Here is a 22835-nt window from a genome sequence, read left to right on the forward strand (position 1 = left end):
AGGGGGAGGCCTTCAAGGAGATGGATTGATATGGTGGCTGCGATGATGGGCTCAAGTATAGCAGGGATTGTGGGGCTGGCGCGGGATTGGGCAGTGTTTCGTTCTGCTGTGCATGGGGTCGCTATGAGTCGGAAACGACTCGACGGAACTTAACAACAACAACAAGGGGATAATCAGAAAAAAGATCAAAACAAAATGAAGAAAACCTAAGATCCATGTGGGACACTTATCAAGAGGACTAACTTATATGTGTTTGTAATTCCAGAACAGGAAGAGACAAATAAAACTACAGAGAAAATTGTTGGGAGAGAACTTCCCTAATATTATGAAAGACAAGAAGATATTCATTAAAGAAGTTCAACGGACTCCCAACAGGATAGACCCCAAGAGAAAATCAACAAAGGATATCATAATCAAACTCATCCAAACCAAAGACAAAGAAAGAATCTGAAAGCAGCATGGGAAAAATGGAAAGCCACCTACAAAGGGCAACCAGTAAGATTAAGCTCTGATTTCTCAGCAGAAACCATGCAGGTGAGAAAGCAATGTGATGACATATATAAAACCCTGAAAGAAAAAAAATTGCCAACCATGAATTATATACCCAGCAAAATTGTCCCTCATATATGATGGTGAAATTAGGACATTGCCAGATAAACAGAAATTAAGAGAATTCATTAAAAACCAGACCAACCTTACAAGAGATGCTAAAGGGAGTCCTTTGCACAGAGAACCAACAACAGCAGACAACAACTGATGATTAACACATATGATGATGTAACCCAGAAACTAACCGAGTTATAGAAGTATTCAAAGTAAAATAAATTTATAAGTCTGTAAATAGGGAACCAGAAACATTAATTAGTAAATGTGGACAACTACAAGCCCAAAAGAGGGAATAAATAGTGTAGGTACAGAACTTCCAAGTGGTGAGGAAGTCAAGACAATTTAATGGTAGAACAGACTGTACTAAAGTTGAGAAGAAAACAATAAATCACAGGGTAACCTCAAAGAAAATTAATAACAATTCACATCAAAATAAAAAAGAAGAAAGGCAAAAATATTCAGCAAATACAAAACAAGAGCAATGGAGGAAATGATAACATATTTCATAAACAAAATAAGCTCAGCACAGAATATTATATTTAACAAAGAAATGAGCAACACCACGGAAAAATACATACCAAAATGAAAGCAATAAATTCATACTTGTCCATAATTATACTGAATGGATTAAACACACCACTCAAGAGATGGAGAGTTGCAGACTCTCAACCCATCAATATGCTGTCTACGAGAGACTCATCTTAGACACAAAGACAAAAATAGACTAAAAATCAAAGCCTGGAAAAAGATATATCAAGCAAATGGCAATCAAAAGAGAGCAGAAGTAGCAATATTAATTTCTGATAAAATAGACTTAAAGACAAAAACCACCATAATAGATAGGGAAGGACCTTGTATAAGATTAAAGGATAAATTGAACAAGAGGACATAACCATAATAAATATTATGCACCCAATGAAAGAGCCCCAAAATACATAAATAAAATGCCAGTAGGGTCACCCATTGTGGACAGGTTTCAATGAAGCTTCCAGAGTAAGACAGACTGGGAAGAAGGATGGGGCCATTCACTTCTTAAAAAATTACCCACTGACAACCTTATGAATAGCAATGAGACACTATTATATCACTAGAAAATTTTATGAATGGCCATGAAACGTCATCTGATATAGAGGCAGAAGATGAGCCCCTCAGGTTGGAAGAAACTCAAGATACAACTGGGAAGAGCTGTCTCCTCAAATAGTAGTTGTTGTTGTTGTTATGTGCCGTCGAGTTGGCCCTGACTCATAGCGACCCCTCCTTGGGTTTCTGAGGCAGTATCACTACGGAGGTAGGATTGCCCAACCTTCCTTCTGAGGAGTGGCTGGTGGGTTTGAACCGCCAGCCTTCTGGTTAGCAGTCAAGTGCCTTAGCCACTATGCTACCAGAGCTCCCCCTCAAAGTAGAGTCACCCTTAATGATGTGGATGGAGTAAAGCTTTTGAGACCTTTGTTTGCTGATGGAGTGTGACTCCAAGTGGGAAGAAACAGCTACAAACATCCATTAATAATTGAAATGTGAAAGTCACAAAGTATGAATCTAGGAAAATTAGAAGTTGTAAAAAATGAAATGGAATGCATAAAGATGATATCCTAGTATTAGTGAGCTGAAATGGACCATATTGGCCATTTTGAATCAAGCAACTATATGGTCTTTTGTGGCGGGAAATGAAAAATTGAAGAGGAATGGTGTTATGTTCATCATCAAAAAGAACATTTCAAGAGCTATCCTGAAGTACAATGAAGTAGGATAATATCCACACGCCTACAAGGAAGACAAATTAAAACGACTATTATTCAAATTTACACACCAACCACTAAAGTCAAAGATGCAAAAATTGAAGATTTTTGCCAACTTCTGTAGTCTGAAATTGACCAAATATGTAATCAAGGTGCATTGATAATTATTGGTGATTGGAATGTGAAAGTTGGAAACAAAGACAAATCATTGATGGTTGGAAAATATAGCCAATTTCTATCACCAATATGCTAGGAATATCATTGGAGATGTGAGATGGATCTTTGCTGAAAGCAAATAATACCTGAAAGATATTTACCTATGCTTTATTGACTATGCAAAGGCATTCGACTGTGCGGATCATAACAAATTATGGGTAACAGTATGAAGAAAGGGAATTCCAGAACACTTATTTGTGCTCATGAGGAACTTGTACATAGAACAAGAGGTTGTTCTTCAAACAGAACAAGGGGATACTGCATGGTTTTAAAAAAGAAAGGGTGTGCTTATTCAATCTTATGCTAAGCAAATAATGCAAGAAGCTGGACTATATGAAGAAGAACACGACATCAGGATTATCTTGAATCTTGATTTTTTTTCTTCTCTCAGCTGGAGAAATGATGAGCATGATTTTTTCCCTTTTGGTTTTCTAACTCCAGGTCTTTGCACATTTCATTATAATACTTTACTTTGTCTTCTCAAGCTTCCCTTTGAAATCCATTAACAGCCTGTAATATGCCACAACCTTGCTTGCTAAAAATGAAGGTGACTTGAAGCACTTACTGATGAAAATCAAAGACTCCAGTGTTCAGCATGGATGACACCTCAGCATAAAGAAAATAAAAATCCTCACAACTGGACCAATAAGCAATATCATGATAAATGGAGAAAGAATTGAAGTATGCAAAGATTTCACTTTTCCTGGATCCACAATCAACACCCATGGAAGCAGTAGTCAAGAAATAAGATGACTTATTGCACTAGCAAATCTGCTGTAAAAGACCTCTTTGATGTGTTAAAGAGCAAAGATGTCACTTTGAAGACTAAGGTGCAACTGACTCAAGCCATGCTATTTTTAATAGTAGCCACATATGCATGTGAAAGCTGGACAATGAATAAGGAAGACTGAAAAAGAATTGATGCTTGTGGATTGTGGTGCTAAGAATATTGAGAATACCATGGACTGCCAGAAGAACCAACAAATCTGTCCTGGAAGAAGTGCAGCCAGAATACTTCTTAGAAGTGAGACTGGCCAGACTTCATCTCACCTCCTTTGATCATGTTGTCAGAAGGAGCCAGTTCCTGGAGAAGGATATCATTCTAGGTAAAGTAGAGGGTCAGCAGAAAAGGGGAAGATGCTCTGACACAGTGACTGCAACAATGGGCTCAAGCAAGGATTCTGAGGAGAGCGCAGGAGTGGGCAGTGTTTTGTTCTGTTGTACATAGGGTCATTGTGAGTCAGAGCTAACTCAATGGGACCTAACAACAGCAATAACAAAGCATTGCAAAGTATGAGCTTGAGTATATCCTACCTGAATTTAGAGACCTTTTTCAAGAATAGATTTGATGCACTAAACACTAATGATCAAAGACAAGACAAGTTATGGGATCCCATTAAAGACATCATACATGAAGAAAGCAAAAGATCATTAAAAAGAGAAGAAAGAAATACAAAAGCAAAATGGATGTCAGAAGAAATTCTGATACTTGCTCTTGAACATAGAGTAGCTAAAGGGATGGAAGAAATGAGGAAATAAAAGAGCTGAACAGAAGATTTCAAAGGAGGCTCAAGAAGACAAAGTAAAATATTATAATGATATGTGCAAAGACCTGGGGTTAGAAAACCAAAAAGGAAAATCATGCTCATCATTTCTCCAGCTGAGAGAAGAAAAAATTCAAGACCCAAGTTGCAATATTGAAGGATGCTATGGGCAAAATATTAAATGACAAAAGAAGCATCAAGAGATGGAAGGAATACACAGAATCACCATCTCAGAAACAAGGGGTTGAGGTTCAACCATTTCAGGAAGTAGCATGATCAATAATTGATGGTACTGAAGAAAGAAATCCAAAGTGCACCGAGGGTATTGGTGAAAAACAAGGCTTCTGGAACAGATGGAATACCAAGTGAGATATTTCAGCAAACAGATGCAACACTGGAAATGCTCATGCAACTATACCAAGACATTTGGAAGACAGTTACATGACCAACCAGCTGAAAGAGATCCATATTTGTGCCCATCCCAAAGAAAGGTATTCCAACAGAATACAAAAATTATTAAACAATATAATTAATATCACACACTAGAAAAATTTTGTTGAAGGTAATTAAAAAATTATTGCAGCAGTACATCAACAGGGAACTGCCAGAAATTCAAGCCAGATTTAGAAGAGGTTATGGAATGAGGGATATTATTGCTGATCTGAGAAGACTCTGGGCTGAAACAAAGACTATCAGAGTATATTTATCTTTGTTTTATTTACTATGCAAAGATGTCCAACTGAGTGGAGCATAATGATATTATGGATAACACTGTGAACAATGGGAGTTCCACAGCACTTATGTACTCATATAGAACCTGTACATAGACCAAGAAGAAGTCATTTGACTTCTTTGAACAAGGGCAAACTGCATGGTTTAAAATCAGGAAAGGTGTGCATCAGTGTTGCATTCTTTCCCCATACTTATTCAATCTGTATGCTGGGCAAAAAATCTGAGAAGCTGAACTATATGAAGAAGAACATGGCATCAGGATTGAGGAAAACTCATTAACAACCTGCAATATGCAGAAGACACAACCTTGCTTGTTGAAAGTGAGGAGGACTTACTGATGAAGATCAGAGACTACAGCCTTCAGTATGGATTACACCTCAACATAAAGAAAACAAAAATTCTCACAACAGGACCTATCATGATAAATGGAGAAATTACTGAAGATATCAAGGATTTCATTTTGCTTGGATCCACAATCAATGTCAATGGAAGCAGCATTGAAGAAATTAAATGACATATTGCATTGGGCAAGCCTGCTGGAAAAGAACTCTTTAAGGTGTTTAAAGCGACCCTGGTGGTAAAGTGGTTAAAGTGGTCAGCTGCTAACCAAAAAGTCAGTGGTTTGAACCCACCAACTGCTTAGTGAGAGAATGATGTAGTAGTCAGCTTCCATAAGGAATACAGCCTTGGAAGCCCTATGGAGCAGTTCTACCTTACAGGGTTGCTATGTGTCAGAACCTACTCAATAGCCCAAAACTACAAGGTGTTAAAAAGTAAAAAAGTAATTTTGTGGACTAAGGTGCACCTGACCCAAGCCATGGTATTTTCAGTCACCTCATATGCATGTGAAATCTAGACATTGAATCAAGAAGACCAATGAGGAAATGATGCCTTTGAATTGTTGAATTCAAAGGCTTTGGCAAAGATTATTGAATAAACAATGGACCGTCAGAAGAACAAACAAATCTTCTTAGAAAAAGTACAGCCAGAATGCTCCTTAGAAATGAGGATGTGAGACTTTGTCCTATGAACTTTGGACATATAGGGTCTAGTCCCTGGGGAAGGCCATCATGCTTGGTGAAGTAGTTGTTCTTGTTGTTAGGTGCCGTCAAGTCGTGTCCAACTCACAGCGACCCTACGCACAGCAGAACAAAACACTGCCCGGTCCCGCGACAGCTCCATGATCCTTGCTGTACTTGAGCCCATTGTTGCAGCCACTGTCAATCCATCTCGTTGAGGGCCTTCCCCTCTTTCGTTGACCCTCCACCTTACCAAGCATGACATCCTTCTCCAGGGAATGGTCCCTTCTGATAACCAAAATAGGTGAGACAAAGTCTGCCCATTCTTGCTTCCAAGGAGCATTTCAGCTGCACTTCCTCCAGGACGGATCTGTTAGTTGTTTTAGCAGTCTGTGGTACTTTCAGCATTCTTTGCCAACACCACAACTCAAAAGCATCAATTCTTCTTTGGTCTTCCTTATTTATTGTCCAGCTCTCACATGCATATGAGGCAATTGAAAATATCATGGCTTGTGTCAGGCACACTGTAGTACTCAAGGAGACATCTTTGCTCCTCAGCACTTGAAAGAGGTCCTTTGCAGCAGACTTGCCCAGTGCTATACATTGTCTGATGTCCTCACTGCTGCTTCCATTGGCATCAATTGTGGAACCAAGCAATGTGAAGGCTTTGGCAACTTAAATTCTTTCTCCATTTATCGTGATGCTGCTTATAGATCCAGTTGTGAGGACATAACAAATTGTGGATAACATTGAGAAGAATGGGAATTCCAGAACACTTAATTGTACTCATGAGAAACCTGTACATTGGCCAGGAGGCTGTTGCTTGAACAGAACAAGGGGACAACACATGGCTTAAAATGAAGAAGGGAGTGCATCAGGGTTGTATCATTTTCCCATACATATTCAATCTATAGGCTGAGCAAATAATTCGAGAAGCTGGACTATATGAAGAAGAACATTACATCAAGATTGGAAGAAAAATAATTACAACCTGCGATACGCTGATGACACAGCTTTACTTGTTGAAGGTGAGGATGACTTGAAGCCCTTACTGATAAAGGCTGAAGAATACAGTCTGTAGTAGGGATTACATCTCAATATAAAGAAAAGAAAAATCCTCACAACTGGTAAAGTAGAGGTTCAGTGAAAAAGAGGAAGACATTCAACAAGATGGTTTGACACAGATGGGTTCAAACATAGCAACAATTGTGAGGATGGTGCCGGACTGAGCTGTGTTTTGTTCTGTTGTGCACTGGCTGGCTATGAGTTGGGGCTGACTTTATGGCACTTAAGAACACCAACGGAGAATTGCACTGATCTAGGGAAGCACATAGAAAAAATATATAAAGCTGAGGCTGGATAGGGAGAAGCAGTTAGAAAATTGAGAAAAGGGATACTGTAAACACAAAGGAACTAGAATTATTAGTGGATTCCTGAAGTGGATGGGAACCACAGAAGGAAAACTTCAGGGGCCAAAACAAAACTAGAAAGAGAGAAGGGGCTTTAGGCCCCTATGAGAACTGGCCTTAGAAATGAATGGAAGACACACCTGTGGCTTCCAGCCAAACAAAAGACAGGCATATGAGTTGAACATTTACCTGAGGTAGATACACTCCTTGAAGAGAACAATCATGGGAGAAAGAAAGCCTGCTTATGCACAGGGAGACAGCTCAGGGGCAGCAGTGCATGAAGGGATGGGCACAGGGAAGAGGTAACTAACTATTGGGAGCAAGTGAGAGGGGAGCTGTTGCATTGTGGTAAATTGTAGTCAATGTCATGAGACAAAGTGTATGTGTACTGCTGTATGGAAAGTGAATTTGCTCTGTAAATTTTCACCCAAATCACAATTAAAAAAAAAAAAAAGAAGAAGAAGAAATGAGTGAAAGACAGAAGAGAGCACTCAGAATCCTGCTCACCAAGTTTTCTTTGTGCAGAATTCTCTGACTCTTCCCAGACAGCTCTTTTTTTTTTTTTAGGATTTGGGTGAAGATTTACAGAGTAAATTCACTTTTCATACAGCAGTTCACATATACTTTGTCTCATGTCATTGACCAAAATTTACAATGCAGCAGCTCCCCTCCCACTTCCTCCTCATAGTTACCTCTTCCCAGTGTCCATCCCTTCATACTCTTCTGCACCCTGAGCTATCTCCCTGTGCATAAGCAGCCCTTCCTTCTCCCATGATTGTTCTCTCCAGGGTGTGTGTCTACTTGAGGTAAATGTTTAACTCACATGCCTGTACTTTGTTTGGCTGGAAACCATAGTTGTGGGTTCAATTCCAGACCTGAAGGGCAGCTAGGGGCCACAGTCTCAGTGGTTAACACCAGGCTCTATTGGACCAGCAAACCTGGTCCCCACCTTCTTCTTCTTTTTTTTTTTTTTTTTGCCTCCAAATGATTTTGAGTTTTGTTCCACATTGTTCTCCCTCTTTATGCAGGATCTCCTACATCCCTTCCAAGTGGATGGCAGTGGTAGCTGGGTACCATCTAGTTCTTCTGGTCTCATAGTTGTATAGGTTGCAGATTGGATGGTGTACCAGTCGCTAGGACTGATTGTTTCCATTCATTTGGTTTTCTTCTTTCTTCTTGACGAGGAGAGACCCGTTGTTGCATCTAGATGGCAGCTTCCTAGCTTTTAAGGTCCCAGTCGCTACTCGCCAAAGTAGTAGGTGGAACAATGTTTTGTATAGTATGTTATGCCAATTGAGCTTGATGTCCCCTGCGACCATGGTCCCAAGCCCGCAGGATCAACTACTCAGTCCCTCTGGGTAGCTGGCTGTGACCAAGCAATGACCATAACCTTGCCCCTTGTCAGCTCTATTATACACCTGGGAATTCTGATCATTCACATGAACTTATAGGCCCATTGTCTGCCAACCCTATATATGATCTTGGATACACTCTCCATTTAGACATACCTAATTGTTTAGCTTGTTCACCTATCTATCCGTCCCTATACCCATGTTTGCTTTCACTGACAACTCAGTACTGTATATGCAAAAGGGTTCATATTTGTTGTCTGTACTGCCCATGTAACTCTCTATGTCAGACAGCTCTTTTGAAAGCTATTCAGCTTAATGCTAGCTCCAGGAATACAGGACTTCATGGGAAAAGGAGAAGAGGAAACACATATCTGAACAAAGAACAATTCATTTGAAAGATTTATACTTCACCTTCAAGGGGAACGAACCAGATCCAGTAAAGAGAAACCGAATTCAGCATCTGTATCCGATTAGGGTTGGGTCCTGTACTTTGAAATGCGTATCACATGGAGATAGTGGACAGAGACTCTAGACAGATGCATCTTGGCTGTTAGCAAGCAAGTTGCTGTTAGCACATCACTTGTTTGAGCCCATCTAGAGAAAGATTGATTAGAATATCTTCCAAAGAAAGTTCTAGGGCAACAAATCCCAGAGCCTGCATTTGGAATTAGGCTGGGCTGAGGATTTTCATCTATCATACAAAAGCATCATTTTTTTTTTTTTTCCCCTACAAGAATAATTAAACAGATAGGGGCCGGGGCTACAAGGCATTCACATTTCCAATCTCTTATCATTTTCTGCATAAAAATTGATTAAACTGAGTATATAGTAATTGAGTTCTTTGTATTCATTACTCTAAGAATTTAGCCAGTATGCATGGCATAAAGGCAAGCCAAGCCTTCCATCACCACCTGTCTTAGTTGTCTTGTTCTGCTATAACAGAAATCTCTCAAGTGGATGGATATAACTAACAGAAATTTATTTTCTCACAGTTTAGAATTCAGGGTGCCCACTCTAGAGGAAGGTTTCATCTCTGTCAGCTCTGAGGGAAGGGCCTTTTCTCTTCAGCTTCTGCTTCCTGGTTCCTTGGAGAGCTCCACATGCCTTCACACCTATCCTATCCCATCTCTTTCCTCTCGCTTTTTTTTTTTTTTTTTTACTATAAATGGTAAGGAGACACCATGCATCCTCTTTAAGATCTTGCATAGAAATCTCATCAGCCAGATATGCAAATTCATTACCTTCGAGTTCTACCTTCCACCAAATATTTTAAATAATTAGGAAAAGTTCTTTGCCACTGCATAAAGAAGTGTCTCCCTTCCTTCATTGTCCAATCACACCACCCTCCCCTTTCACTGAAGGAGTTCTTCCCCCTTCCTACATGCTCACAAAATGCAGGGCTGCTCACGGAAATAGGGTAGGAATCACATCTATGTCCAAGCAAATTGTCCCAAATGCTCTAGTGGAAGCAATACTTTTTTATTGTGTGTTAAATTACCTCTGCAATATTTACCCCTCAAGCAAGTCATTTTGAGGGATCATCATTCCTGAAAGTCTTCCATTCTATATTTTATATACCCACTTGACTCCAACCTATTCTTGGTTTGGCATCTCCCCCTGGAAACTAAATTCTTTTGCAGACTAGAATCTTTGCATCTCCTCTGATGTTAAATCACACCAACCAATAACCAGTTGCCATTGATACTGACTCATGGTGATCCCATGTGTGTTTGATTAGAATGTGCTCCATAGGTTCTCAATGGCTGATATTTTGGAAGTAGATTGCCAGGTTTTTCTTCTGAGGAGCCTCTGGGTGGATTCCAACCCCCAACCTTTCAGTTAGCAGCTGAGCATGTTAACACTTTGCACTGCCACAGTCTCCAAACCACACCAAAGTCTGGTCAGTTAAAGCTCTAACAAGAGCCATTGTCCATAGGTAGGGCAGACACATCTTCAACACAGGGGAATGAAAAGGAGCCCTGATCCATAGCAATCTTTCATTGAAAGCATTTTTGGGAAAAGGGGAAAAAGTGTTTTTATGGCCAATTTTCTCAATAGTGAACTTGGTCTACTGAGGAATCTAGCATCTGTCCAAACTATCAAAGATAATTTTTCACTTCAGAAAAAGCATCTCATAAATGCCCTTCGCTTTCCTCAGGACATCCTGATCTTCAAAATGAGAACTGATCCAATGCCATCAAGCAGACTATTTGAAGAGTCCTCCATGGGTCCTGAGCACTTGCATTGGCTCACTATAAAGAAGCAAACTAAAACTGATGGCATTCAAGCCTACATGCTCCACAAGAAAAGATTTTACAACAGCAGATGAATTTCTTGGGTGGGTTCGCTTTGTCAGTCAATATTTATTGAATTTCCAAACAACGGAGTTTTCTGGCCTGAGCATAAAGTCATTTATTTGCAGAGGCATGTGTACATGATCATGTATGTGGAACTCCACCTCTCCTCCCCACAAAAAAAAACCCAAAACAAATAGTTGCTGTGGAGTCAATTCCAACTCAAAGTTGGACCTCATGCGTGTCAGAGTAGAACTGTGCTCCACAGGGTTTTCAATGGCTGAGATTTTGGAAATAGACTGTAGACCTGTCCCCTGAGGTACCTCTGGGTGGACTCAAACTTCCAACCTTTGGTTTAATAGCCTAGCATGCTATTTGCTTGCACCACCCAGGGACTCCATGTGTGCTGAAGGGAGAAGAAAATGAAGAGAGGAGAGGATGCTTAATTGCAAGTGAATCTATTAAACTGGAATCTTATTCTCAATTTGTCTTCTTATTCTGACCTGGGAAATAGAGTCCCACACCTAATTCATCTAAGTAATTAAATGAAGGCACTATGAAGTAAACAGAATAACAGCAAAAATGGACTTTAAATTAACTATCAATTATAAGGGAAGACACGTTTGTAGGTCCTGGTTTGGTTGTGGACACTGTCTGCTTCTTAAACACATACACATTACCTATCAATTGTCGTTTATACCAAATGTCCTAGTAGTAGCAACAGCTGCTTCCTCGGCTAGACTTGCATCCCCCTCCCCCTCCCCGCCTGAATTCTCCTTGGATGGCTGCCTCCTCCTGCCTTGTCTGCAGGAACAGGGCTAAGCACCTGGTCAATAGGAGGAAATCTTGCAGCTGAACTGCCTCCTCTCCAGGGGCTACAGGAGGGGGAAAGGAGATGGCTCTGCAGCAGTCCCTTTCCTTTGCTCAGAGCCTTAGTGGTGACACTACTTTCTCCCTGCCTGTCTTTGCTGAAGAGACTGCATGGAGCACTCCATATTATTGTTCAGCTTTTAAGGGCTCTGCAGCCCTAGCATGCCCCCTAGGTCCATGGAGTCCTGGGAATGCATCCTGTAGAAAGGTCCAGTCCTGGCCTTTTCTGCCCACCAATGATGAAACAGGGAAGATCTACCCCTTCTATAGCTGAATAGCACCAACAAAATGTTAGAAGTATGCAGAATGCTCCAAATGAGATGATAAAAGTGCTATTGCCAGGAGCTTTCAAGGGAACCTGCTTCAAGAATGAATGCAATTTTCATTTTTCTGAGTACAAGCCTGACTTCTGAAGATGAAAGGATGAAGTAGCCTTGATTTATTGTCATCATCATGACATATGAGTGTTGTCTGGATCCCCTTGCTCTGTGGGAAATGCTCTGAAGCCTAGGAAAATGAATCTGGTTTTGCTGGTGGCTCTCTTCAGTCCATGGGCTCAGGTAGGAGGGGCAGCAGGTTGGTGCTTTGCCAGGCTGTCTTTCCCAACTTCACATGAAGTGCTTGTCAGGACAGCCCTTTGCCATGGGAACTTCAACCAGATGCTTTGTTATGCTCTGGTGATCCTAGGAACCCCTTGCTTGGCTGGTGCATTCAGGGCCCCAGTATCTCTTTCTTCCAGTGCTGATGGATGGCTTTGACTTGTGAAGGCCCTGTGTTCAACATTACCAGGACTGTGGAGGCAAAACCTAAAATTTAATGTTGGACTTGGAAAGTGAATCTCACCCAGATGAATCAAGCTTGCACTTAAGCAGTTCATGGGAAATAGCAGAGCAACTGTATTAGCTCTGGGTTGACAGCAACGACCTCATTGTTTCATAACTTTTGCTGTGAAGCAGGTTGCCTATTGGGGTTAAACTAAGTTTTGTAGATATTTATTTAAACTAAAAAAAAAAAAACAACAACCAACCAAAAACAAACAAACAAACAAAAACAACCAACCAAAACCAAACTCACTGCCGTCAAGTCAATCCTGACTCATAGCAAACCCTCCTTGGGTTTCCAAGCCAGTATCCTTACTGAAGTAGATTGCCCAGTCTTCCTTTCAAGGAGTGGATGGTGGGTTTGAACCGCCAGCCTTCTGGTTAGCAGTCAAATGCCTTAGGCACTGAAGCTCAAACATTGTGACAGGGTAGCAGTTCTGGGGAAGAGGAATTCTACATCAGGATGTAGACATAGAGGTACCAATGGCAGTGGCCCATTCTCCTCTCCCAGGCCAGTGCTACAGGTAGGCTGAGATACCGACACCCTCTGCAGCCCTTAGGTAGCTGAGCAGGGCTTGGGGGTAGTCATTCCTGGCCATGAGCAGCCTCATTCACCTCATCCACCTACTGCATAGACATCTGTACTTTCTACGAATGGCTGGCCATAAGGAATATCTGCACACATGGCTCAAGGCCACAGAGGCAGGTCAACCTGGCTATTGAGGGGGCTGAAGGAAGGCCTCCTGCAACCAGGCTGGCTGTGAGGACCTCTCCTCAGTGGAATTTATCAGGACACTCAGCCTTTAGCGCCTCCCTGTCAATGCTGATTTCTGCCTGGTGCCTACTAATAGACAATGCCCTTCCATCACCTGAGCTTATTCGTTTATCTATATTATCTTGCCTGTCTTCTGGAGCAGGTGTGTTCTGTGTTCTGGGATCACCATGCCATGGCACAACGATTGCTTTCACTACATGCATGTAGGTGTGCAGCTACCTGAGGTAGAAAAACACCTGAGAAGTTTAGAAAGATATCATGGGAATATACTTCTAGTAACAGCTTGATGGACCAAGAGAATAGTCCATGAAAAAGGAAACATTGCTTATCCTGGCTTCTTGCCATAACCTGACGGGAAACTGGGTCAGAGGAAGTGTCTCCGGCTTGACTCAGCCAAGTCTCTTATTGCTGGTGTCTGCCAGCATCCCCAGAGTAAATAAGCCTGGGATCAACAAGGTCTTATCCAGTTCATAGCTTACTATTTATTATTCCTTTGATTATCCTCCATAAGAAATTACAAATTTGCTTAGTTATGTTTTTCATGCCTTGTATAAAGAATAATGGAATTTCAGAGCCGGAATGAGTTTTACTGGTTTTCTAAAGCATCCCTACCTTTTACAGATGGAGTGGCAGAGGCTCCACAGGTTGAGTGTCTCAAGACCACCCTGCTGATGTCCCATTCCCCTAGCTGATCCCCCACATGCAGCCCCCACACCAGCCTGGTGCAGGCATCTCACTGGTAGAATTTAATTTCAAGCGGTGCATTTTGAATTCACATGAAGGTCTCAGGATCAGCGTTCTCTTTGTGCTTAAATATCTTTAGAAGTCTGTTCTTGTAGAGTTTTTGAGAAAGTGCGGAAAAGGGTTCAGGGTCCTTATTGTACACATCTCTCAGGGTGTAATAGAAATTCATTTGAAAAACAATAAATAGACCCCCATGCTGCATTTGCTGCAGAGAAGAACTACTGGCTCCTCCTTCACCAAACCCTTCTCTGCTCTTTTTCATGACTAGAGCTGCCATTTACCCACCTAGGTATACGCTACCCACTCAAGGCACATATTTTGCACATATTTCTTCTATTCCTCACAATAACCCTCTGAGGTAGAAACTATTCCTCCCATTTTACAGATAAGGAAACAGACTCACAGAGTCTGTAACTTCCCCCTAATCTCACAGCTTGGTGAGTGATGGAATTATAGTTCTCTGAATCCAAGCATATATTTTTCTCACTTCAAGTTAGTGAAGATACCCATTTACATCTCAGTTTTAAAAACTTTGGGGTTCTGTTAAAGCCATATGAGCCAGAGAGGGGCCCATCCCCCTGCTTCTCTACCCAAAACTTCCTGGGGTCTATATGAGAGTGAGTACAAGCCACGTGAGAGGTCTACCTGCAGAACTCTCCCTCCGATTCCAGTAGTGTCAGGGAGGCCATGGGGTTCTTCACCAGATCAGCCACAGCGGGGTCCTTGGGTGTCAAGTAGAAGAAAGGAATCCCAGTGCTGTTGTTGATGGGGCCATCGCTGATGGGAAGGCAGTTCCCAAAAGGTAGTCCCCGGATCTAACAAACACCAAAGAAGGCTTTGTCAAAGCAGAGGTGTGAGTTGAATTCTGCTGAGAGCTTCGTTTGTGTCTCCAGCCAAGAAACATAAATAACACCAAGGACATGAGAGAGCATGGCATCACGATGATTTGGACAACATTCATCTTATTAAATTTAGTGCTATTTTGGGGGAGGGCCAATGAAATTTATGGAGGAGTGTTAAAGCCGGCACAAGGCCCATTGGTGTTCTACTGCCTTCACTGCCTTCCTCAGTTTTTTGGCATCTTCAGGAAGTCTTAACTTTAATATCTTAGCTGGTTTTTGGACTCCAAGAGCTTTCTGTTATTGTTACTTTTAGGGCCAAACCACCTTCTCATTTACTAATCGCTTTTTAAGTTGTGGCATAGTGCCTAAGGCATTTATTTGACTGCTTACCAAAAGGTTGGTGGTTCAAATCCTCCAGCCACTCTGGGAAAGGAAGACAGGGCAATCTACTTCTGTAAAGATTTTCCACCTCGGAAACCCAAACAGGGTTGCTCTAAGTAGGAACGGACTTGATGGCAGTGAGTTTTCTTTTTTTAAGTTGTAATCAATAATATGTCATTTTAGGACTCAGGAAGTTATGAGAAATTGATTTGTTCTATTTTACCATAAAGGAAATCACAGAATTTTTTTTCCCCCATGCTCATCCATCAGGGTGGTTGAAGTTCTCAGACATACACAATTTTTTTTGTCTTAGTTTTTCCCAAATCCTGCTGTTGAAAGCCTCCCAATCTTCCATGAGTTTTATCCCTTATAGAACATGGGTCACTGATACTTAGCTCAGAATCAGTGGCTGTCTTTGTCTTTGAAGTACTGTATGGCAAAGGTGTGGAGAATTGGGGTAAGGGAGGCCTTTACATTTTCAAAACAACTTTTTAGAAAACAAAATGATAAGGAGTCATTTAGAATGGTAGCTTAACTTCAGTCACAGGTTCTGTTTCTCACCTTGTCATAAAGTATCCAGAGTCATGCTTTGCACACATGGTAGGCATTTGGTAAATATTTTCTGAATTTATTGAATTTAGATTAAACATCGATTTTGGAAACAGAAAGTTATAACAAAATGAGTGAAAGTGATATCAGAAGTGAAAGTGCATTTCTTTTAATACACTTATAGCAACTTAAAACTGCTCAAAGATTTGTGCTTTAAACCAAGATATTTAAACTTCATATCTTCTTATGGTGTGTTTTAGGGGCATCAGATGTAACTGTGAAAAATCATTTGAATATTGTGAATATCCAACTGGCAACTGAATCTGACACAAAAAAAGGTGAAGAGCATTGCCATTATCAGAATCAGTTATTATTTAGATAATTTTTAGACCAAAGAAAAAGAAAAGACATTCAAAGCTATCTAGTTGACCACTTAATTCTATAGATGAGGAAAGCAAAGTGGAGAAAGCCACAGCCTCAGAGCTGGTGAGAGAGACACAGAGCTGGGAGAGAGACACAGAGCTGGGAGAGAGAACCTGCTCCCTAACCAATATCCTGTATATTCTACAAATTATTATCATTTGCACAAAGTAAATAGCAGTTCAAATTACTGCCCTGTAATGAAACCCTTATGTCTACCTTAACAGCTTCAGAAGCTTCTGGAAGATGTATATTTATGGCAGTTACATCCTCATAATTTATTCATGTTATTTCAGCACAAGATGGAATCATATCTAACAGGTGAGTACATTTGTGTACTTCACAATTAAAATTGCAGCTGATAGCAGCTCATTCCAGCGTGTACACACTGTTCATAATACACCTCCTCTCCAGAAAAATTGAGTTCAATTTTTAACCCTGTAAATTTCCACACAGGTTCTGGTGGCGGTGTCTCTCCCTTAGTTACATGTTGGTAGGCAAGGGGGAAGTTTGGGGTCAATTGGATAGTGCTGTGAGCTGGGAGGAGCTATGTATCTTCTCTCCAATTCCAAAAGCAGCTCTGGTTCCCTTTGTCCAGGTCTCTGGTCAGGCGCTGCTCATTTGTATGTTTGTCTGACTGGCCATCACAAGATAGCCCTAACACCTGACAAGAAGCCTGATTTTCAGTTGCCTCCCCACCCTCTACTTCGCCAGGCTAAGCAAGTATAATCTGGCTCCATTATTTATACTGTGTAAATGCCCGGTGGGCTCCAGTCTAGTCCGCTGGCACGTCTTTTGACCAGGATGAGAGTGCGTGAGTGATTGCTAGTATCTCCTGCCTCATGTCCACACCGCCTGATTTCCAGGCCACTGAGAGGCAGACACCTGCAGCCTGCTGTCCGTCCGGCATTGCAAGAGAGAATCCCCATCCTGGCACGAGGATGGCTTACCTTCTCCTGGGCGGACACTGTGGCCAGACAGCCCCAGCCGTTGGAGTGGGCCAGAAAGCGGGCCGTCCCCGGGCGCAGGCTCTGGGCGGGCGGGGCGCCAGCTGCCTTAACGCCCTCGCGCCGGTAGGAGAACATGCCGGGCGGGGCGGGGGGCGGCCGGGGGCGGCTGGCGGTGGCCCGGGGCCGCAGGTGCGCGTCCTCCTTGTGCGCCGAGGCCGGGAAGCTCTGCTGCCAGATGCTGCTAGAGTCTTCCAGCAACGCGGGCAGCGCCTCCTCGGTGGAGGCGCTGTCCAGCTCCTCGTCTACCTCGTTAGTGACGGCCCAGGACACTGAACTCACGATCACGTACCCCGCAGCCGAGGATAGCAGGGCGCTGCAGCACAGTAGCCAGGAGAGTCCGGGCCCGGCCCGCGCCAGCCGCTGGCCGCCGCTCACAGACATCTTGCAGCCAGCGTGCCCTGCCGCGGGGACCGCTAGCAGCGAGCCAGTGGCGAGGAAGGGCGGCAGCGCCCTCCTGAGGCGGTTGCGGGAATCTGGCACCTCCCTCCGACTACCCTCAGGATTCCTGGGTGGGGTCCCCAGCAGGATTCCTAGGGATGCCCTTAGAACCTCACAGGTCACCGTGAAGTCAGAGCTTTTGGAAGACCAAATGCCACTGTCGAACGCTGTAGGTACTGCAGCCACCATGGGCAGCATTTCCATTGTGTGTCAGGTCCAGGAATGGGTTCGTTTCATGCAGTACCACACAGGCTCTGCAGCCAGACTGTGGGCATTCAAGTGCCAGCTCAATGCCACTCCTCCACTCACCAGCTGAATGATCGTGACAAGTTACTTAACTTCTCTGTGTGTCAGTTTCTTTATTAAAAAGTGAAGATGATTATAATAGCATCTAGTTCGTAGGGGTGTTGGGAGAATTAAATGTGTTAATATATGAAGTTTAGAAGAGTGTGTATCATGGAGGAAACACCGTATTTTGTTAAACTAACACAAAGTAGGTGTTGTCACCATTTTACCGGTTGCTGTTGAGTGGATTCCCCCTCATGGTGATCCCACTTGTTTCAGAGTAGAGCAGTGCTGCGTAAGGTTTTCAATGGCTGTAATGAACACTAATACATTGTCAGGCCCTTCTTTCTCTGCTGGATAGATTTCATTGCTAGCCTAACTTAACCTTAACGTAGTGCGAACCGTTTTGGCCCCATAGCAGCCTATTGCCATTTTACAAAGGAGGAGATTGTGAGTAAATGGTGAAGACAAGACTGAAACCCACTACATCTAATGCCAAAGCCCATTTTTTTTTCCTCAACATTTTGCTAAGGCAGGAGGGTGTTGCTTCCAGTTCATATAGAAGCAGAATCAAGTTACGTACAAACTAAAATAACCGGGAGCCAGTAGCCAGAATGGAGGCAGCAGGGCAGAAAGGAAAGAGAACTGTAAGATTATACCACAATTTAAAAAATTATCTTACTGATCAAAATTTGGGTTGTTTCCAATAATTAAGTTTTATAGGCAACAAAATAATTTTAGATTGTTTGCACTTTCTTACTTCTGCTTACAGTGTCCACAATTTGCCCTCTGGAAGACATTTTTTGCTCTAGATTTTCGACCTAAAATCTAATAATCTTCCCTAGTTATCTAAATCAAAAACCAAAAACTAAACTCACTGCCATGGAGTCGATTTTGACTCATAGCGACCCCTCCTTGGGTTTCCGATGCAGTATCACTATGGAAGTAGATTGCCCAACCTTCCTTCCGAGGAGTGGCTGGTGGGTTTGAGCCACCAGCCTTCTGGTTAGCTGTCAAATGCCTTAGGCACTATAACAGAAATACCACAAGCAGATGGTTTTAACAAACAGAAATTTATTTTCTCACTGTTTAGGAGGTTAGAAGTCCAAATTCAGAGTGCCAACTCTAGGGGAAGCCTTCTTCTGTCTGTTGGCTCTGGAGAAAGGTCCTCGTCTCTTTGAGCTTCTGCTCCTGGTTGGTCTTCATGTGGCTTGGCATGTATCTCCCTTCCCCCATCTCTGCTTGGTCACTTGCTTAATCTCTTTCATATCTCAAAAGAGATTGATTTGATACACATCCCACACTAACACTGTCTCATTAACAACAGAGAAAACCCATGACCAAAATGGGATTATAACCAAGGGTGTAGGGGTTAAGATTTACAACATATTTGTTGTTGTTTTGCTGCTATTTGTTGTTGTTGTTGTTTGCCATCGAGTCGGACCCTACTCATAGCGACCCCTCCTTGGGTTTCCTAGGCAGTATCACTATGGAAGTAGATTGCCCCATCTTCCTTCTGAGGAGTGGCTGGTGGGTTTGAACCGCCAGGCTTCTGGTTAGCACTCAAGTGCCTTAGGTGCTATGCTACCAGAGCTTCATAAGCTCCTATTTGGGGGGGGGGGGACACAATTCAATCCACAAATATTTTAGGCATTTTCAGAAGTATTCTATTCCAAGGTAACTAGAGAATCCATTGTCTGTCCCAGCCCCACTGAGCCACCTCTTTCTCTTCCATTCAAAGTCATTTTTTTTTTTTTTTTTTGGCAAGAAAGTCTATAAAATCTCAACACATTCCAAACTGGCCCACTCCCGCACCAAATGGCCTTTCCCAGGACCCTGAGGACCTATTTCTAGTCTTTATCTTACTAGAGCTCCCTGCATTCTCTGACACTGCTGACCTCTCTCTCCTCCCTTTGGTCTTTTCTTACCTCTTTGGCTGTACCTTCTCAGTCTCTTTTGTGGGTCCGCTCCTCTGTCTACTACTGGTTATATTCTATGAGGGAGTTCTGTCTTCTCTTCTTGTTCTCTATACTCTCCCTGAGTGATCTTATCTACTCCCGTGGCTTCTACCATACTCTGTAAGCTGCTGACTTGCAGAGTTAAATTTCCAACATAGTGTGTTCTCTATATCTCTCCCTGTTGCTCTTTCCCCTTAGTCTCCTACTCAGAGGAGTAATGTACTCAATGGTCTTGGAGAGGCAATGTAGTCAAGTCATTAAAAACTGTCACAAATTTAAATACTGCTCTATCATGTATTAGCTGTGTTATACTGGGTACATCATTTAACCCTCTGGGACTTCATTTCCTTGTCTGCAAAATGAGAATAGTCACATCTACATCAATTGATTATTGTGATTACAGTAAGGGATATTGGATAAGCAGTACTTCATGATGGGGGCATGCATGTCATGGACTTGTTATGTTTTCACAAAGGAGATGGGACGTTCATTCCCATCTGCTGAAGAGAACATTTAGAGGACTATTGCAGGCTTTAGGTTGTTTTCTTACACATGCCTGCCTTGCCATGGGAGGAGGAATGACTTATCTGATTGGTGAGTTTGGGAAGAGGAACACAAAATGCTGGGTATTCTTTTCCGAGTAACCTGCTCATCTGCTCATCCTTCTCTTCTCTGTGCCCCAGCTGGCCTGCTCCAAGAGGAGTTGTGCTGTTGCCCTGCTCTGTCTATGATTGAGGCATTAAGTTTGGTCACAGAACATATCAGGGGTACTGTTTGGTTAACATTTTCCCAATTAGCTTTCTCTCTATTAAGCTTTCTGATTCCTCTGTTTTTTTCCCAATTAGATCCAAACTCAAAAGGGTCTTAAAAGAGTGAGCAATAGTTACCTCACAAACTCTAAATGCTCTTATAATGGATGGATCAGCCTGGCAACGCATGAGCCCATGAATTGATCTTAATCTCACCAGAAGTGGGATAATGAGACATTAAATATTTCCTGATGTGACACAGTGGATGCAGTAGGAAGTATGCATCACTATCTATGAGGTGTGTGGTGTTTTTTTTTTTTTTTTTTTTTTAAATAATTAAGCCTGAATGTATTCAAATGTCCAGATTTAACTATCAGCTTACAGAAATACAGAAGACAATGGGACAAGTTATATGATTCAGAATACAGAACATCCTATAGGACAAGTAGGCACTCTGGTAGCATAGTGCCTAAGGCATTTGACTGCTAACCAGCAGGTTGGTGGTTCAAACCCACCAGCCATTCCTTGGAAGGAAGATTGGGCAATCCACTTCTGTAGAGATACCACCTCAGAAACCTAAGGAGGGGTTGCTATGAGTCGGGACCAACTTGACGAGAATAAGTTTTTTTTTTTTTTTTTTAAAAAATATATATATAGGACAAGTAACCCAGTTTCTTCAAAAAATAAATGGCATGAAAAATTAGGGGTGTATGGTTGTAGATACGAAAAGAATTAGGAGACACACACAAAAAAATGCAATTTATTGACCTACTATAAATAGCCATTATTTATGTAAGAGGAGAAATCTGAATATAGACCAAGTATTAGATGATACTAAAGAATGATATTGTTAATTTTGTTAGTTTTGTGATAAAGGAGCTTTGATTGTTGTTGTTATGTGCTGTCGAGTTGGACCTGACTCATAGCGACCCCTCCATGGTTTTCCGAGGCAGTATCACTACAGAAGAAGATTGCTCCATCTTCCTTCTGAGGAGTGGCTGGTGGGTTTAAACCACCAGCCTTCTGGTTAACAGTCAAGTGCCTTAGGCACTATGCTACCAGAGCCTCCAGAGCTTTGATTAGGTAAAAAAAAAAAAAAAATCCGGTGCAGAGGTATAATGATGTATTTACTAGTGTAGTATTTGCAAATCATATATCTGACAAGAGATTTATATCCAGGAAATATAAAGAATTCTTACAACTCAATAGCAAAAAAACAAAAAACCCAATTAAAAATGGGCAAAAGTTGGCTAGCATTACTGAACTTTTTCTTTTTTTAACCATTATGGAAGATCAAAAGGGAGGAAAATGCTGAACAGAAATTCACATTTTAATGGAATCTAGACTTTCTGGAGTCATGGAGGCTGGATGGCTTAAGATAATCTTTAAACTTTAAACCAAAAAAATCATCCAAAGTCTTCTAAAAACCAATCAGTAGTTTAGTTTAACTAGTAAAGAATATCCACCTTGAACATTCTAAGAATAATCTATATAGGATCAAATTGACAATGGCAACTGAAAGATTATGTAGGAAACTTAGGGTGAAGTGAGTTTATGTTAATGAGGGAGGAATAATTTGGGTAAGGAAGCTGAGAATAGTTACACAACTTGAGGAATGTAATCAATGTCACTGAATTTTATATGTAGGAATTGTTGAATTGATGTATGTTCTGCTGTGCTTATTCTCAACAACAACAACAAAATAAATTTTAAAAAATGGGCAAAAGATTTGAATAGATATTTTCCCAAAAAGATATGACAATGGCCACTAAACCATGAAAAGATTTTCAACATCATTAATCATTAGGGAAATTCAATCTAAAATCACAATGAGATAACAGATCACATCCATAAGGATGACTATAATAAAAGGGCAAGTAATAAATATTGGTGAGCATATAGAGTAATTGGAACCTTTGTGTTTTGCTGATGGGAATATAAAATGGTACAGCTATGTTGGAAAACATGTTGGCAATTCTGCAAAAGGTTGTATATAGAGTTACCATATTATCCAGCAATTTCACCCTTAGATATAGCCAAGAGAAATGAAAACATATGTCCACCCAAACACTTGCACACAATACC

General features: G+C 41.6%; 1 protein-coding gene across 1 annotated transcript in view; it reads right to left on the reverse strand.

Moving 5' to 3' along the window:
• CREG2 (cellular repressor of E1A stimulated genes 2) overlaps positions 1 to 17701 on the reverse strand; it is a 69856-nt gene extending 52155 nt beyond the window's left edge. The window contains exons 1-2 of the mRNA XM_007959483.2: positions 17261 to 17701; positions 14764 to 14933 (exon numbers count right to left, since the gene is read on the reverse strand). Coding sequence (XP_007957674.1) covers positions 14764 to 14933; positions 17261 to 17701 — 611 coding nt within the window. The remainder of the gene's footprint in view (positions 1 to 14763; positions 14934 to 17260) is intronic.
• Between the last annotated feature and the right edge of the window lie 5134 nt (positions 17702 to 22835).

The sequence above is a fragment of the Orycteropus afer genome, unplaced genomic scaffold (genome assembly GCF_000298275.1).
Source record: "Orycteropus afer afer isolate SDZICR_OR568_19922 unplaced genomic scaffold, OryAfe1.0 scaffold00017, whole genome shotgun sequence".
Classification (NCBI taxonomy): domain Eukaryota; kingdom Metazoa; phylum Chordata; class Mammalia; order Tubulidentata; family Orycteropodidae; genus Orycteropus; species Orycteropus afer.